Source organism: Coregonus clupeaformis, unplaced genomic scaffold, assembly GCF_020615455.1.
Source record: "Coregonus clupeaformis isolate EN_2021a unplaced genomic scaffold, ASM2061545v1 scaf0170, whole genome shotgun sequence".
NCBI lineage: Eukaryota > Metazoa > Chordata > Actinopteri > Salmoniformes > Salmonidae > Coregonus > Coregonus clupeaformis.
Genome location: NW_025533625.1, coordinates 317,501 through 336,227, shown reverse-complemented (window position 1 = coordinate 336,227; position 18,727 = coordinate 317,501). Strand labels below are relative to the sequence as shown.

Sequence of the window (18,727 nt, the reverse complement as noted above, 5' to 3'; positions counted from 1 at the left end):
GCTCAGCATATGTGGGAACTCCTTCAAAACTGTTGGAAAAGCATTCATTATGAAGCTGGTTGAGAGAATGCCAAGAGTGTGCAAAGTTGTCATCAAAGCAAAGGGTGGCTACTTTGAAGAATCTAAAATCTAAAATATATTTTGATTTGTTTAACACTGTTTTGGTTAGTACATGATTCCATATGTGTTATTTCATAGTTTTGATGTCTTCACTATTATTCTACAATGTAGAAAATAGTAAAAATAAAGAAAAACCCTTGTGTCCAAACTTTTGACTGGTACTGTATATTTAAAATCATCCATCTACCTTGCGGATCTGTTTGGACAGTTTGCACATTCGGATCAAAATTATTGTTAATTAATATCATTACCCCTTTTGAGTTTCTTAGCCCATGGGAGAAGTATATTTCCCCCTCCCCCATTCCTTTTTCCACACAACTTCATCTAGAATTGTTGAATGAGTTTCCTGTAAACAATAGATATTATATTCCTTCTCTTTTACATTTACGTCATTTAGCAGACGCTCTTATCCAGAGCGACTTACAGGAGCAATTAGGGTTAAGTGCCTTGCTTAAGGGCACATCGACAGATTTTTCACTTAGTCAGCTTGGGGATTAGAACCAGCGACCTTTCGGTTACTAGGTAAATACTGATCGTCTTCTCTTATTATCTGCTAAACCATTACAATTATAACTGGCTGGACTTATTATCACCATTGAGATACAAGTTTCAATTCTATTGATAATAATATATGTTTGGAAACTTACCATTAAAAAATACCATAGTGATTGAGTGTCCATATAGCTGCACCGTGATATTTGCACTGCTACTGAGTAAACCACCAATTGTTCTCCACTATTCCACCCGCTAAAATCCCTCCCCCATCCCAAGTTGGGTTGTCCTCCCAGGGACTGGCAGACCACCCCCCGTCCAGCTGGGTTGTCCTCCCAGGGACTGGCAGACCACCCCCCGTCCAGCTGGGTTGTCCTCCCAGGGACTGGCAGACCACCCCCCGTCCAGCTGGGTTGTCCTCCCAGGGACTGGCAGACCACCCCCCCATCCAGCTGGATCCTGGGGCCTTTGAGAGATTGGGACCCATCCTTTAAACAGAGGGCACAGTGCAGAACAGAAGCAGATCAACAGCCAAAAGCATTTCCAACGCCTTCACCTCGATTATACTGTACACAGTTATTCCCCCCCCCCCAAAAAAAAAATATAAAAAAAGATTGCATATCTTCATTTATTTCCACAATTAACTAATAATATGGGTAATAATGTAGTCATTTCTTACGAAGGATCGTTACCTATAACCAGGACTGGCATTACAAAAATAAAATTTTCGGCAAGCAAACAATTATTGTGATTCATCCTATATTGTCCCTGACATCGTTACCCCATAGCAACAGATGTGGGATACATGCACACACTCTCCCCACCCTTCCTCCACAAACAACCACACGCTCAGATGTTCAACAGTTGTTCCAGCCCTGAGCTCAACCCTGGGACATGTTTGTGATTGTTTCATCTATACTGAATGGAAAAGATAGGCAACAGCTAATTTCCTCTCTCTCTCTCCCCCTCTCTCTCCCCCCTCTCTCTCTCTCTCTCTCTCGCTCTCTCTCTCTCTCTCTCTCTCTCTCTCTCTCTCTCTCGCTCTCTCACTCTCACTCTCACTCTCACTCTCACTCTCTCTCTCTCTCTCTCTCTCTCTCTCTCTCTCTCTCTCTCTCTCTCTCTCTCTCTCTCTCTCTCTCTCTCTCTCTCTCTCTCACTCTCTCTCTCTCTCTCTCTCTCTCTCTCTCTCTCTCTCTCTCTCTCTCTGTCTCTCTCTCTCCCTCTCTCTCTCTCTCTCTCTCTCTCTCTCTCTCTCTCTCTCTCTCTCTCTCTCTCTCTCTCTCTCTCTCTCTCTCTCTCTGTCTCTCTCTCTCCTCTCTCTCTCTCTCTCTCTCTCTCTCTGTCTCTCTCTCTCTCTCTCTCTCTCTCTCTCTCTCTCTCTCTCTCTCTCTCTCTCTCTCTCTCTCTCTCTCTCTCTCTCTCTCTCTCTCTCTCTCTCTCTCTCTCTCTCTCTCTCTCTCTCTGTCTCTCTCTCTCTCTCTCTCTCTCTCTCTCTCTCCCTCTCTCTCTCTCTCTCTCTCTCTCTCTCTCTCTCTCTCTCTCTCTCTCTCTGTCTCTCTCTCTCCCTCTCTCTCTCTCTCTCTCTCTCTGTCTCTCTCTCTCTCTCTCTCTCTCTCTCTCTCTCTCTCTCTCTGTCTCTCTCTCTCCCTCTCTCTCTCTCTCTCTCTCTCTCTGTCTCTCTCTCTCTCTCTCTCTCTCTCTCTCTCTCTCTCTCTCTCTCTCTCTCTCTCTCTCTCTCTCTCTCTCTCTCTCTCCCTCTCTCTCTGTCTCTCTCCCTCTCTCTCTCTCTAGCCTCGCTCCTCCTCTCTACATGAACCTGTTCATTCTGAACCTCACATGGAAGAAGAAGATGACAAGGTATCACTCTACTTTCCCTCTGTCTCTTCCTGACCATGTGACCTAGACTAATGTTGACATGTTCCCTCCATCCCTTCCTGACCATGTGACCTAGACTAATGTTGACATGTTCCCTCTATCACTTCCTGACCATGTGACCTAGACTAATGTTGACATGTTCCCTCCATCCCTTCCTGACCATGTGACCTAGACTAATGTTGACATGTTCCCTCCATCCCTTCCTGACCATGTGACCTAGACTAATGTTGACATGTTCCCTCCATCCCTTCCTGACCATGTGACCTAGACTAATGTTGACATGTTCCCTCTGTCCCTTCCTGACCCATGTGACCTAGACTAATGTTGACATGTTCCCTCTGTCCCTTCCTGACCATGTGACCTAGACTAATGTTGACATGTTCCCTCTGTCCCTTCCTGACCATGTGACCTAGACTAATGTTGACATGTTCCCTCTGTCCCTTCCTGACCATGTGACTTAGACTAATGTTGTCATGTTCCCTCCATCCCTTCCTGACCATGTGACCTAGACTAATGTTGACATGTTCCCTCCATCCCTTCCTGACCATGTGACCTAGACTAATGTTGACATGTTCCCTCATCCCTTCCTGACCATGTGACCTAGACTAATGTTGTCATGTTCCCTCCATCCCTTCCTGACCATGTGACCTAGACTAATGTTGACATGTTCCCTCCATCCCTTCCTGACCATGTGACCTAGACTAATGTTGACATGTTCCCTCCATCCCTTCCTGACCATGTGACCTAGACTAATGTTGACATGTTCCCTCTGTCCCTTCCTGACCATGTGACCTAGACTAATGTTGACATGTTCCCTCTGTCCCTTCCTGACCATGTGACCTAGACTAATGTTGACATGTTCCCTCTGTCCCTTCCTGACCATGTGACCTAGACTAATGTTGTCATGTTCCCTCCATCCCTTCCTGACCATGTGACCTAGACTAATGTTGACATGTTCCCTCCATCCCTTCCTGACCATGTGACCTAGACTAATGTTGACATGTTCCCTCTGTCCCTTCCTGACCATGTGACCTAGACTGTTGACATGTTCCCTCCATCCCTTCCTGACCATGTGACCTAGACTAATGTTGACATGTTCCCTCCATCCCTTCCTGACCATGTGACCTAGACTAATGTTGTCATGTTCCCTCCATCCCTTCCTGACCATGTGACCTAGACTAATGTTGACATGTTCACTCTTTCCCTTCCTGACCATGTGACCTAGACTAATGTTGTCATGTTCCCTCTGTCCCTTCCTGACCATGTGACCTAGACTAATGTTGACATGTTCCCTCTGTCCCTTCCTGACCATGTGACCTAGACTAATGTTGACATGTTCCCTCCATCTCTTCCTGACCATGTGACCTAGACTAATGTTGTCATGTTCCCTCCATCCCTTCCTGACCATGTGACCTAGACTAATGTTGACATGTTCCCTCTTTCCCTTCCTGACCATGTGACCTAGACTAATGTTGACATGTTCCCTCTGTCCCTTCCTGACCATGTGACCTAGACTAATGTTGACATGTTCCCTCCATCCCTTCCTGACCATGTGACCTAGACTAATGTTGTCATGTTCCCTCTATCGCTTCCTGACCATGTGACCTAGACTAATGTTGACATGTTCCCTCCATCCCTTCCTGACCATGTGACCTAGACTAATGTTGTCATGTTCCCTCCATCCCTTCCTGACCATGTGACCTAGACTAATGTTGACATGTTCCCTCCATCTCTTCCTGACCATGTGACCTAGACTAATGTTGTCATGTTCCCTCCATCCCTTCCTGACCATGTAACCTAGACTAATGTTGACATGTTCCCTCTTTCCCTTCCTGACCATGTGACCTAGACTAATGTTGACATGTTCCCTCTGTCCCTTCCTGACCATGTGACCTAGACTAATGTTGACATGTTCCCTCCATCCCTTCCTGACCATGTGACCTAGACTAATGTTGTCATGTTCCCTCTGTCCCTTCCTGACCATGTGACCTAGACTAATGTTGACATGTTCCCTCCATCCCTTCCTGACCATGTGACCTAGACTAATGTTGTCATGTTCCCTCCATCCCTTCCTGACCATGTGACCTAGACTAATGTTGACATGTTCCCTCTTTCCCTTCCTGACCATGTGACCTAGACTAATGTTGACATGTTCCCTCTGTCCCTTCCTGACCATGTGACCTAGACTAATGTTGACATGTTCCCTCTGTCCCTTCCTGACCATGTGACCTAGACTAATGTTGACATGTTCCCTCTGTCCCTTCCTGACCATGTGACCTAGACTAATGTTGACATGTTCCCTCCATCCCTTCCTGACCATGTGACCTAGACTAATGTTGACATGTTCCCTCCATCCCTTCCTGACCATGTGACCTAGACTAATGTTGACATGTTCCCTCCATCCCTTCCTGACCATGTGACCTAGACTAATGTTGACATGTTCCCTCTGTCCCTTCCTGACCATGTGACCTAGACTAATGTTGACATGTTCCCTCTGTCCCTTCCTGACCATGTGACCTAGACTAATGTTGACATGTTCCCTCTGTCCCTTCCTGACCATGTGACCTACACTAATGTTGACATGTTCCCTCTGTCCCTTCCTGACCATGTGACCTAGACTAATGTTGACATGTTCCCTCCATCCCTTCCTGACCATGTGACCTAGACTAATGTTGACATGTTCCCTCTATGCCTTCCTGACCATGTGACCTAGACTAATGTTGACATGTTCCCTCCATCCCTTCCTGACCATGTGACCTAGACTAATGTTGACATGTTCCCTCTGTCCCTTCCTGACCATGTGACCTAGACTAATGTTGACATGTTCCCTCCATCCCTTCCTGACCATGTGACCTAGACTAATGTTGACATGTTCCCTCCATCTCTTCCTGACCATGTGACCTAGACTAATGTTGACATGTTCCCTCCATCCCTTCCTGACCATGTGACCTAGACTAATGTTGTCATGTTCCCTCCATCCCTTCCTGACCATGTGACCTAGACTAATGTTGACATGTTCCCTCCATCCCTTCCTGACCATGTGACCTAGACTAATGTTGACATGTTCCCTCCATCTCTTCCTGACCATGTGACCTAGACTAATGTTGACATGTTCCCTCCATCCCTTCCTGACCATGTGACCTAGACTAATGTTGTCATGTTCCCTCTGTCCCTTCCTGACCATGTGACCTAGACTAATGTTGACATGTTCCCTCCATCCCTTCCTGACCATGTGACCTAGACTAATGTTGACATGTTCCCTCTATCGCTTCCTGACCATGTGACCTAGACTAATGTTGACATGTTCCCTCCATCCCTTCCTGACCATGTGACCTAGACTAATGTTGTCATGTTCCCTCTGTCCCTTCCTGACCATGTGACCTAGACTAATGTTGACATGTTCCCTCCATCCCTTCCTGACCATGTGACCTAGACTAATGTTGACATGTTCCCTCTGTCCCTTCCTGACCATGTGACCTAGACTAATGTTGACATGTTCCCTCTGTCCCTTCCTGACCATGTGACCTAGACTAATGTTGACATGTTCCCTCTGTCCCTTCCTGACCATGTGACCTAGACTAATGTTGTCATGTTCCCTCCATCCCTTCCTGACCATGTGACCTAGACTAATGTTGACATGTTCCCTCCATCCCTTCCTGACCATGTGACCTAGACTAATGTTGACATGTTCCCTCTGTCCCTTCCTGACCATGTGACCTAGACTGTTGACATGTTCCCTCCATCCCTTCCTGACCATGTGACCTAGACTAATGTTGACATGTTCCCTCCATCCCTTCCTGACCATGTGACCTAGACTAATGTTGTCATGTTCCCTCCATCCCTTCCTGACCATGTGACCTAGACTAATGTTGACATGTTCCCTCTTTCCCTTCCTGACCATGTGACCTAGACTAATGTTGTCATGTTCCCTCTGTCCCTTCCTGACCATGTGACCTAGACTAATGTTGACATGTTCCCTCTGTCCCTTCCTGACCATGTGACCTAGACTAATGTTGACATGTTCCCTCCATCTCTTCCTGACCATGTGACCTAGACTAATGTTGTCATGTTCCCTCCATCCCTTCCTGACCATGTGACCTAGACTAATGTTGACATGTTCCTTCTTTCCCTTCCTGACCATGTGACCTAGACTAATGTTGACATGTTCCCTCTGTCCCTTCCTGACCATGTGACCTAGACTAATGTTGACATGTTCCCTCCATCCCTTCCTGACCATGTGACCTAGACTAATGTTGACATGTTCCCTCTATCGCTTCCTGACCATGTGACCTAGACTAATGTTGACATGTTCCCTCCATCCCTTCCTGACCATGTGACCTAGACTAATGTTGTCATGTTCCCTCTGTCCCTTCCTGACCATGTGACCTAGACTAATGTTGACATGTTCCCTCCATCCCTTCCTGACCATGTGACCTAGACTAATGTTGACATGTTCCCTCTGTCCCTTCCTGACCATGTGACCTAGACTAATGTTGACATGTTCCCTCTGTCCCTTCCTGACCATGTGACCTAGACTAATGTTGACATGTTCCCTCTGTCCCTTCCTGACCATGTGACCTAGACTAATGTTGACATGTTCCCTCCATCCCTTCCTGACCATGTGACCTAGACTAATGTTGACATGTTCCCTCCATCCCTTCCTGACCATGTGACCTAGACTAATGTTGACATGTTCCCTCCATCCCTTCCTGACCATGTGACCTAGACTAATGTTGACATGTTCCCTCTGTCCCTTCCTGACCATGTGACCTAGACTAATGTTGACATGTTCCCTCTGTCCCTTCCTGACCATGTGACCTAGACTAATGTTGACATGTTCCCTCTGTCCCTTCCTGACCATGTGACCTACACTAATGTTGACATGTTCCCTCTGTCCCTTCCTGACCATGTGACCTAGACTAATGTTGACATGTTCCCTCCATCCCTTCCTGACCATGTGACCTAGACTAATGTTGACATGTTCCCTCTATGCCTTCCTGACCATGTGACCTAGACTAATGTTGACATGTTCCCTCCATCCCTTCCTGACCATGTGACCTAGACTAATGTTGACATGTTCCCTCTGTCCCTTCCTGACCATGTGACCTAGACTAATGTTGACATGTTCCCTCCATCCCTTCCTGACCATGTGACCTAGACTAATGTTGACATGTTCCCTCCATCTCTTCCTGACCATGTGACCTAGACTAATGTTGACATGTTCCCTCCATCCCTTCCTGACCATGTGACCTAGACTAATGTTGTCATGTTCCCTCCATCCCTTCCTGACCATGTGACCTAGACTAATGTTGACATGTTCCCTCCATCCCTTCCTGACCATGTGACCTAGACTAATGTTGACATGTTCCCTCCATCTCTTCCTGACCATGTGACCTAGACTAATGTTGACATGTTCCCTCCATCCCTTCCTGACCATGTGACCTAGACTAATGTTGTCATGTTCCCTCTGTCCCTTCCTGACCATGTGACCTAGACTAATGTTGACATGTTCCCTCCATCCCTTCCTGACCATGTGACCTAGACTAATGTTGACATGTTCCCTCTATCGCTTCCTGACCATGTGACCTAGACTAATGTTGACATGTTCCCTCCATCCCTTCCTGACCATGTGACCTAGACTAATGTTGTCATGTTCCCTCTGTCCCTTCCTGACCATGTGACCTAGACTAATGTTGACATGTTCCCTCCATCCCTTCCTGACCATGTGACCTAGACTAATGTTGACATGTTCCCTCTGTCCCTTCCTGACCATGTGACCTAGACTAATGTTGACATGTTCCCTCTGTCCCTTCCTGACCATGTGACCTAGACTAATGTTGACATGTTCCCTCTGTCCCTTCCTGACCATGTGACCTAGACTAATGTTGTCATGTTCCCTCCATCCCTTCCTGACCATGTGACCTAGACTAATGTTGACATGTTCCCTCCATCCCTTCCTGACCATGTGACCTAGACTAATGTTGACATGTTCCCTCTGTCCCTTCCTGACCATGTGACCTAGACTGTTGACATGTTCCCTCCATCCCTTCCTGACCATGTGACCTAGACTAATGTTGACATGTTCCCTCCATCCCTTCCTGACCATGTGACCTAGACTAATGTTGTCATGTTCCCTCCATCCCTTCCTGACCATGTGACCTAGACTAATGTTGACATGTTCCCTCTTTCCCTTCCTGACCATGTGACCTAGACTAATGTTGTCATGTTCCCTCTGTCCCTTCCTGACCATGTGACCTAGACTAATGTTGACATGTTCCCTCTGTCCCTTCCTGACCATGTGACCTAGACTAATGTTGACATGTTCCCTCCATCTCTTCCTGACCATGTGACCTAGACTAATGTTGTCATGTTCCCTCCATCCCTTCCTGACCATGTGACCTAGACTAATGTTGACATGTTCCTTCTTTCCCTTCCTGACCATGTGACCTAGACTAATGTTGACATGTTCCCTCTGTCCCTTCCTGACCATGTGACCTAGACTAATGTTGACATGTTCCCTCCATCCCTTCCTGACCATGTGACCTAGACTAATGTTGACATGTTCCCTCTATCGCTTCCTGACCATGTGACCTAGACTAATGTTGACATGTTCCCTCCATCCCTTCCTGACCATGTGACCTAGACTAATGTTGTCATGTTCCCTCTGTCCCTTCCTGACCATGTGACCTAGACTAATGTTGACATGTTCCCTCCATCCCTTCCTGACCATGTGACCTAGACTAATGTTGACATGTTCCCTCTGTCCCTTCCTGACCATGTGACCTAGACTAATGTTGACATGTTCCCTCTGTCCCTTCCTGACCATGTGACCTAGACTAATGTTGACATGTTCCCTCTGTCCCTTCCTGACCATGTGACCTAGACTAATGTTGTCATGTTCCCTCCATCCCTTCCTGACCATGTGACCTAGACTAATGTTGACATGTTCCCTCCATCCCTTCCTGACCATGTGACCTAGACTAATGTTGACATGTTCCCTCTGTCCCTTCCTGACCATGTGACCTAGACTGTTGACATGTTCCCTCCATCCCTTCCTGACCATGTGACCTAGACTAATGTTGACATGTTCCCTCCATCCCTTCCTGACCATGTGACCTAGACTAATGTTGTCATGTTCCCTCCATCCCTTCCTGACCATGTGACCTAGACTAATGTTGACATGTTCCCTCTTTCCCTTCCTGACCATGTGACCTAGACTAATGTTGTCATGTTCCCTCTGTCCCTTCCTGACCATGTGACCTAGACTAATGTTGACATGTTCCCTCTGTCCCTTCCTGACCATGTGACCTAGACTAATGTTGACATGTTCCCTCCATCTCTTCCTGACCATGTGACCTAGACTAATGTTGTCATGTTCCCTCCATCCCTTCCTGACCATGTGACCTAGACTAATGTTGACATGTTCCCTCTTTCCCTTCCTGACCATGTGACCTAGACTAATGTTGACATGTTCCCTCTGTCCCTTCCTGACCATGTGACCTAGACTAATGTTGACATGTTCCCTCCATCCCTTCCTGACCATGTGACCTAGACTAATGTTGTCATGTTCCCTCTATCGCTTCCTGACCATGTGACCTAGACTAATGTTGACATGTTCCCTCCATCCCTTCCTGACCATGTGACCTAGACTAATGTTGTCATGTTCCCTCCATCCCTTCCTGACCATGTGACCTAGACTAATGTTGACATGTTCCCTCCATCTCTTCCTGACCATGTGACCTAGACTAATGTTGTCATGTTCCCTCCATCCCTTCCTGACCATGTGACCTAGACTAATGTTGACATGTTCCCTCTTTCCCTTCCTGACCATGTGACCTAGACTAATGTTGACATGTTCCCTCTGTCCCTTCCTGACCATGTGACCTAGACTAATGTTGACATGTTCCCTCCATCTCTTCCTGACCATGTGACCTAGACTAATGTTGTCATGTTCCCTCCATCCCTTCCTGACCATGTGACCTAGACTAATGTTGACATGTTCCCTCTTTCCCTTCCTGACCATGTGACCTAGACTAATGTTGACATGTTCCCTCTGTCCCTTCCTGACCATGTGACCTAGACTAATGTTGACATGTTCCCTCCATCCCTTCCTGACCATGTGACCTAGACTAATGTTGTCATGTTCCCTCTATCGCTTCCTGACCATGTGACCTAGACTAATGTTGACATGTTCCCTCCATCCCTTCCTGACCATGTGACCTAGACTAATGTTGTCATGTTCCCTCCATCCCTTCCTGACCATGTGACCTAGACTAATGTTGACATGTTCCCTCCATCTCTTCCTGACCATGTGACCTAGACTAATGTTGTCATGTTCCCTCCATCCCTTCCTGACCATGTAACCTAGACTAATGTTGACATGTTCCCTCTTTCCCTTCCTGACCATGTGACCTAGACTAATGTTGACATGTTCCCTCTGTCCCTTCCTGACCATGTGACCTAGACTAATGTTGACATGTTCCCTCCATCCCTTCCTGACCATGTGACCTAGACTAATGTTGTCATGTTCCCTCTGTCCCTTCCTGACCATGTGACCTAGACTAATGTTGACATGTTCCCTCCATCCCTTCCTGACCATGTGACCTAGACTAATGTTGTCATGTTCCCTCCATCCCTTCCTGACCATGTGACCTAGACTAATGTTGACATGTTCCCTCTATCCCTTCCTGACCATGTGACCTAGACTAATGTTGACATGTTCCCTCTGTCCCTTCCTGACCATGTGACCTAGACTAATGTTGACATGTTCCCTCTGTCCCTTCCTGACCATGTGACCTAGACTAATGTTGACATGTTCCCTCTGTCCCTTCCTGACCATGTGACCTAGACTAATGTTGACATGTTCCCTCCATCCCTTCCTGACCATGTGACCTAGACTAATGTTGACATGTTCCCTCCATCCCTTCCTGACCATGTGACCTAGACTAATGTTGACATGTTCCCTCCATCCCTTCCTGACCATGTGACCTAGACTAATGTTGACATGTTCCCTCTGTCCCTTCCTGACCATGTGACCTAGACTAATGTTGACATGTTCCCTCTGTCCCTTCCTGACCATGTGACCTAGACTAATGTTGACATGTTCCCTCCATCCCTTCCTGACCATGTGACCTAGACTAATGTTGACATCTTCCCTCCATCTCTTCCTGACCATGTGACCTAGACTAATGTTGACATGTTCCCTCCATCCCTTCCTGACCATGTGACCTAGACTAATGTTGTCATGTTCCCTCCATCCCTTCCTGACCATGTGACCTAGACTAATGTTGACATGTTCCCTCCATCCCTTCCTGACCATGTGACCTAGACTAATGTTGACATGTTCCCTCCATCTCTTCCTGACCATGTGACCTAGACTAATGTTGACATGTTCCCTCCATCCCTTCCTGACCATGTGACCTAGACTAATGTTGTCATGTTCCCTCTGTCCCTTCCTGACCATGTGACCTAGACTAATGTTGACATGTTCCCTCCATCCCTTCCTGACCATGTGACCTAGACTAATGTTGACATGTTCCCTCTATCGCTTCCTGACCATGTGACCTAGACTAATGTTGACATGTTCCCTCCATCCCTTCCTGACCATGTGACCTAGACTAATGTTGTCATGTTCCCTCTGTCCCTTCCTGACCATGTGACCTAGACTAATGTTGACATGTTCCCTCCATCCCTTCCTGACCATGTGACCTAGACTAATGTTGACATGTTCCCTCTGTCCCTTCCTGACCATGTGACCTAGACTAATGTTGACATGTTCCCTCTGTCCCTTCCTGACCATGTGACCTAGACTAATGTTGACATGTTCCCTCTGTCCCTTCCTGACCATGTGACCTAGACTAATGTTGTCATGTTCCCCTCCATCCCTTCCTGACCATGTGACCTAGACTAATGTTGACATGTTCCCTCCATCCCTTCCTGACCATGTGACCTAGACTAATGTTGACATGTTCCCTCTGTCCCTTCCTGACCATGTGACCTAGACTGTTGACATGTTCCCTCCATCCCTTCCTGACCATGTGACCTAGACTAATGTTGACATGTTCCCTCCATCCCTTCCTGACCATGTGACCTAGACTAATGTTGTCATGTTCCCTCCATCCCTTCCTGACCATGTGACCTAGACTAATGTTGACATGTTCCCTCTTTCCCTTCCTGACCATGTGACCTAGACTAATGTTGTCATGTTCCCTCTGTCCCTTCCTGACCATGTGACCTAGACTAATGTTGACATGTTCCCTCTGTCCCTTCCTGACCATGTGACCTAGACTAATGTTGACATGTTCCCTCCATCTCTTCCTGACCATGTGACCTAGACTAATGTTGTCATGTTCCCTCCATCCCTTCCTGACCATGTGACCTAGACTAATGTTGACATGTTCCCTCTTTCCCTTCCTGACCATGTGACCTAGACTAATGTTGACATGTTCCCTCTGTCCCTTCCTGACCATGTGACCTAGACTAATGTTGACATGTTCCCTCCATCCCTTCCTGACCATGTGACCTAGACTAATGTTGACATGTTCCCTCTATCGCTTCCTGACCATGTGACCTAGACTAATGTTGACATGTTCCCTCCATCCCTTCCTGACCATGTGACCTAGACTAATGTTGTCATGTTCCCTCTGTCCCTTCCTGACCATGTGACCTAGACTAATGTTGACATGTTCCCTCCATCCCTTCCTGACCATGTGACCTAGACTAATGTTGACATGTTCCCTCTGTCCCTTCCTGACCATGTGACCTAGACTAATGTTGACATGTTCCCTCTGTCCCTTCCTGACCATGTGACCTAGACTAATGTTGACATGTTCCCTCTGTCCCTTCCTGACCATGTGACCTAGACTAATGTTGTCATGTTCCCTCCATCCCTTCCTGACCATGTGACCTAGACTAATGTTGACATGTTCCCTCCATCCCTTCCTGACCATGTGACCTAGACTAATGTTGACATGTTCCCTCTGTCCCTTCCTGACCATGTGACCTAGACTGTTGACATGTTCCCTCCATCCCTTCCTGACCATGTGACCTAGACTAATGTTGACATGTTCCCTCCATCCCTTCCTGACCATGTGACCTAGACTAATGTTGTCATGTTCCCTCCATCCCTTCCTGACCATGTGACCTAGACTAATGTTGACATGTTCCCTCTTTCCCTTCCTGACCATGTGACCTAGACTAATGTTGTCATGTTCCCTCTGTCCCTTCCTGACCATGTGACCTAGACTAATGTTGACATGTTCCCTCTGTCCCTTCCTGACCATGTGACCTAGACTAATGTTGACATGTTCCCTCCATCTCTTCCTGACCATGTGACCTAGACTAATGTTGTCATGTTCCCTCCATCCCTTCCTGACCATGTGACCTAGACTAATGTTGACATGTTCCCTCTTTCCCTTCCTGACCATGTGACCTAGACTAATGTTGACATGTTCCCTCTGTCCCTTCCTGACCATGTGACCTAGACTAATGTTGACATGTTCCCTCCATCCCTTCCTGACCATGTGACCTAGACTAATGTTGTCATGTTCCCTCTATCGCTTCCTGACCATGTGACCTAGACTAATGTTGACATGTTCCCTCCATCCCTTCCTGACCATGTGACCTAGACTAATGTTGTCATGTTCCCTCCATCCCTTCCTGACCATGTGACCTAGACTAATGTTGACATGTTCCCTCCATCTCTTCCTGACCATGTGACCTAGACTAATGTTGTCATGTTCCCTCCATCCCTTCCTGACCATGTGACCTAGACTAATGTTGACATGTTCCCTCTTTCCCTTCCTGACCATGTGACCTAGACTAATGTTGACATGTTCCCTCTGTCCCTTCCTGACCATGTGACCTAGACTAATGTTGACATGTTCCCTTCATCCCTTCCTGACCATGTGACCTAGACTAATGTTGTCATGTTCCCTCTTTCCCTTCCTGACCATGTGACCTAGACTAATGTTGACATGTTCCCTCTGTCCCTTCCTGACCATGTGACCTAGACTAATGTTGACATGTTCCCTCTGTCCCTTCCTGACCATGTGACCTAGACTAATGTTGACATGTTCCCTCTGTCCCTTCCTGACCATGTGACCTAGACTAATGTTGACATGTTCCCTCCATCCCTTCCTGACCATGTGACCTAGACTAATGTTGACATGTTCCCTCCATCCCTTCCTGACCATGTGACCTAGACTAATGTTGACATGTTCCCTCCATCCCTTCCTGACCATGTGACCTAGACTAATGTTGACATGTTCCCTCTGTCCCTTCCTGACCATGTGACCTAGACTAATGTTGACATGTTCCCTCTGTCCCTTCCTGACCATGTGACCTAGACTAATGTTGACATGTTCCCTCTGTCCCTTCCTGACCATGTGACCTAGACTAATGTTGACATGTTCCCTCTGTCCCTTCCTGACCATGTGACCTAGACTAATGTTGACATGTTCCCTCCATCCCTTCCTGACCATGTGACCTAGACTAATGTTGACATGTTCCCTCTATGCCTTCCTGACCATGTGACCTAGACTAATGTTGACATGTTCCCTCCATCCCTTCCTGACCATGTGACCTAGACTAATGTTGACATGTTCCCTCTGTCCCTTCCTGACCATGTGACCTAGACTAATGTTGACATGTTCCCTCCATCCCTTCCTGACCATGTGACCTAGACTAATGTTGACATGTTCCCTCCATCTCTTCCTGACCATGTGACCTAGACTAATGTTGACATGTTCCCTCCATCCCTTCCTGACCATGTGACCTAGACTAATGTTGACATGTTCCCTCCATCCCTTCCTGACCATGTGACCTAGACTAATGTTGACATGTTCCCTCCATCTCTTCCTGACCATGTGACCTAGACTTGTCATGTTCCCTCCATCCCTTCCTGACCATGTGACCTAGACTAATGTTGACATGTTCCCTCTTTCCCTTCCTGACCATGTGACCTAGACTAATGTTGACATGTTCCCTCTGTCCCTTCCTGACCATGTGACCTAGACTAATGTTGACATGTTCCCTCCATCCCTTCCTGACCATGTGACCTAGACTAATGTTGTCATGTTCCCTCCATCCCTTCCTGACCATGTGACCTAGACTAATGTTGACATGTTCCCTCCATCTCTTCCTGACCATGTGACCTAGACTAATGTTGTCATGTTCCCTCCATCCCTTCCTGACCATGTGACCTAGACTAATGTTGACATGTTCCCTCTTTCCCTTCCTGACCATGTGACCTAGACTAATGTTGACATGTTCCCTCTGTCCCTTCCTGACCATGTGACCTAGACTAATGTTGACATGTTCCCTCCATCCCTTCCTGACCATGTGACCTAGACTAATGTTGTCATGTTCCCTCTGTCCCTTCCTGACCATGTGACCTAGACTAATGTTGACATGTTCCCTCCATCCCTTCCTGACCATGTGACCTAGACTAATGTTGTCATGTTCCCTCCATCCCTTCCTGACCATGTGACCTAGACTAATGTTGACATGTTCCCTCTTTCCCTTCCTGACCATGTGACCTATACTAATGTTGTCATGTTCCCTCTGTCCCTTCCTGACCATGTGACCTAGACTAATGTTGACATGTTCCCTCTGTCCCTTCCTGACCATGTGACCTAGACTAATGTTGACATGTTCCCTCCATCTCTTCCTGACCATGTGACCTAGACTAATGTTGTCATGTTCCCTCCATCCCTTCCTGACCATGTGACCTAGACTAATGTTGACATGTTCCCTCTTTCCCTTCCTGACCATGTGACCTAGACTAATGTTGACATGTTCCCTCTGTCCCTTCCTGACCATGTGACCTAGACTAATGTTGACATGTTCCCTCCATCCCTTCCTGACCATGTGACCTAGACTAATGTTGTCATGTTCCCTCTATCGCTTCCTGACCATGTGACCTGGACTAATGTTGACATGTTTCCTCCATCCCTTCCTGACCATGTGACCTAGACTAATGTTGTCATGTTCCCTCCATCCCTTCCTGACCATGTGACCTAGACTAATGTTGACATGTTCCCTCCATCTCTTCCTGACCATGTGACCTAGACTAATGTTGTCATGTTCCCTCCATCCCTTCCTGACCATGTGACCTAGACTAATGTTGACATGTTCCCTCTTTCCCTTCCTGACCATGTGACCTAGACTAATGTTGACATGTTCCCTCTGTCCCTTCCTGACCATGTGACCTAGACTAATGTTGACATGTTCCCTTCATCCCTTCCTGACCATGTGACCTAGACTAATGTTGTCATGTTCCCTCTTTCCCTTCCTGACCATGTGACCTAGACTAATGTTGACATGTTCCCTCTGTCCCTTCCTGACCATGTGACCTAGACTAATGTTGACATGTTCCCTCTGTCCCTTCCTGACCATGTGACCTAGACTAATGTTGACATGTTCCCTCTGTCCCTTCCTGACCATGTGACCTAGACTAATGTTGACATGTTCCCTCCATCCCTTCCTGACCATGTGACCTAGACTAATGTTGACATGTTCCCTCCATCCCTTCCTGACCATGTGACCTAGACTAATGTTGACATGTTCCCTCCATCCCTTCCTGACCATGTGACCTAGACTAATGTTGACATGTTCCCTCTGTCCCTTCCTGACCATGTGACCTAGACTAATGTTGACATGTTCCCTCTGTCCCTTCCTGACCATGTGACCTAGACTAATGTTGACATGTTCCCTCTGTCCCTTCCTGACCATGTGACCTAGACTAATGTTGACATGTTCCCTCTGTCCCTTCCTGACCATGTGACCTAGACTAATGTTGACATGTTCCCTCCATCCCTTCCTGACCATGTGACCTAGACTAATGTTGACATGTTCCCTCTATGCCTTCCTGACCATGTGACCTAGACTAATGTTGACATGTTCCCTCCATCCCTTCCTGACCATGTGACCTATACTAATGTTGACATGTTCCCTCTGTCCCTTCCTGACCATGTGACCTAGACTAATGTTGACATGTTCCCTACATCCCTTCCTGACCATGTGACCTAGACTAATGTTGACATGTTCCCTCCATCTCTTCCTGACCATGTGACCTAGACTAATGTTGACATGTTCCCTCCATCCCTTCCTGACCATGTGACCTAGACTAATGTTGTCATGTTCCCTCCATCCCTTCCTGACCATGTGACCTAGACTAATGTTGACATGTTCCCTCCATCCCTTCCTGACCATGTGACCTAGACTAATGTTGACATGTTCCCTCCATCTCTTCCTGACCATGTGACCTAGACTAATGTTGTCATGTTCCCTCCATCCCTTCCTGACCATGTGACCTAGACTAATGTTGACATGTTCCCTCTTTCCCTTCCTGACCATGTGACCTAGACTAATGTTGACATGTTCCCTCTGTCCCTTCCTGACCATGTGACCTAGACTAATGTTGACATGTTCCCTCCATCCCTTCCTGACCATGTGACCTAGACTAATGTTGTCATGTTCCCTCCATCCCTTCCTGACCATGTGACCTAGACTAATGTTGACATGTTCCCTCCATCTCTTCCTGACCATGTGACCTAGACTAATGTTGTCATGTTCCCTCCATCCCTTCCTGACCATGTGACCTAGACTAATGTTGACATGTTCCCTCTTTCCCTTCCTGACCATGTGACCTAGACTAATGTTGACATGTTCCCTCTGTCCCTTCCTGACCATGTGACCTAGACTAATGTTGACATGTTCCCTCCATCCCTTCCTGACCATGTGACCTAGACTAATGTTGTCATGTTCCCTCTGTCCCTTCCTGACCATGTGACCTAGACTAATGTTGACATGTTCCCTCCATCCCTTCCTGACCATGTGACCTAGACTAATGTTGTCATGTTCCCTCCATCCCTTCCTGACCATGTGACCTAGACTAATGTTGACATGTTCCCTCTTTCCCTTCCTGACCATGTGACCTAGACTAATGTTGACATGTTCCCTCTGTCCCTTCCTGACCATGTGACCTAGACTAATGTTGACATGTTCCCTCTGTCCCTTCCTGACCATGTGACCTAGACTAATGTTGACATGTTCCCTCTGTCCCTTCCTGACCATGTGACCTAGACTAATGTTGACATGTTCCCTCTGTCCCTTCCTGACCATGTGACCTAGACTAATGTTGACATGTTCCCTCTGTCCCTTCCTGACCATGTGACCTAGACTAATGTTGACATGTTCCCTCCATCCCTTCCTGACCATGTGACCTAGACTAATG

General features: G+C 47.1%; 1 protein-coding gene across 4 annotated transcripts in view; it reads left to right on the top strand.

The window, feature by feature from the left end:
* Window positions 1-18,727, top strand: part of LOC121562231 (amyloid-beta A4 precursor protein-binding family B member 2-like) — a 112,363-nt gene that overhangs the window by 50,195 nt on the left and 43,441 nt on the right. For all 4 annotated transcript variants that reach the window (XM_045213913.1, XM_045213912.1, XM_045213911.1 and 1 more), the window contains exon 7: window positions 2,407-2,472. In XM_045213913.1, the coding sequence (XP_045069848.1) occupies window positions 2,407-2,472 (66 nt within the window). The remainder of the gene's footprint in view (window positions 1-2,406; window positions 2,473-18,727) is intronic.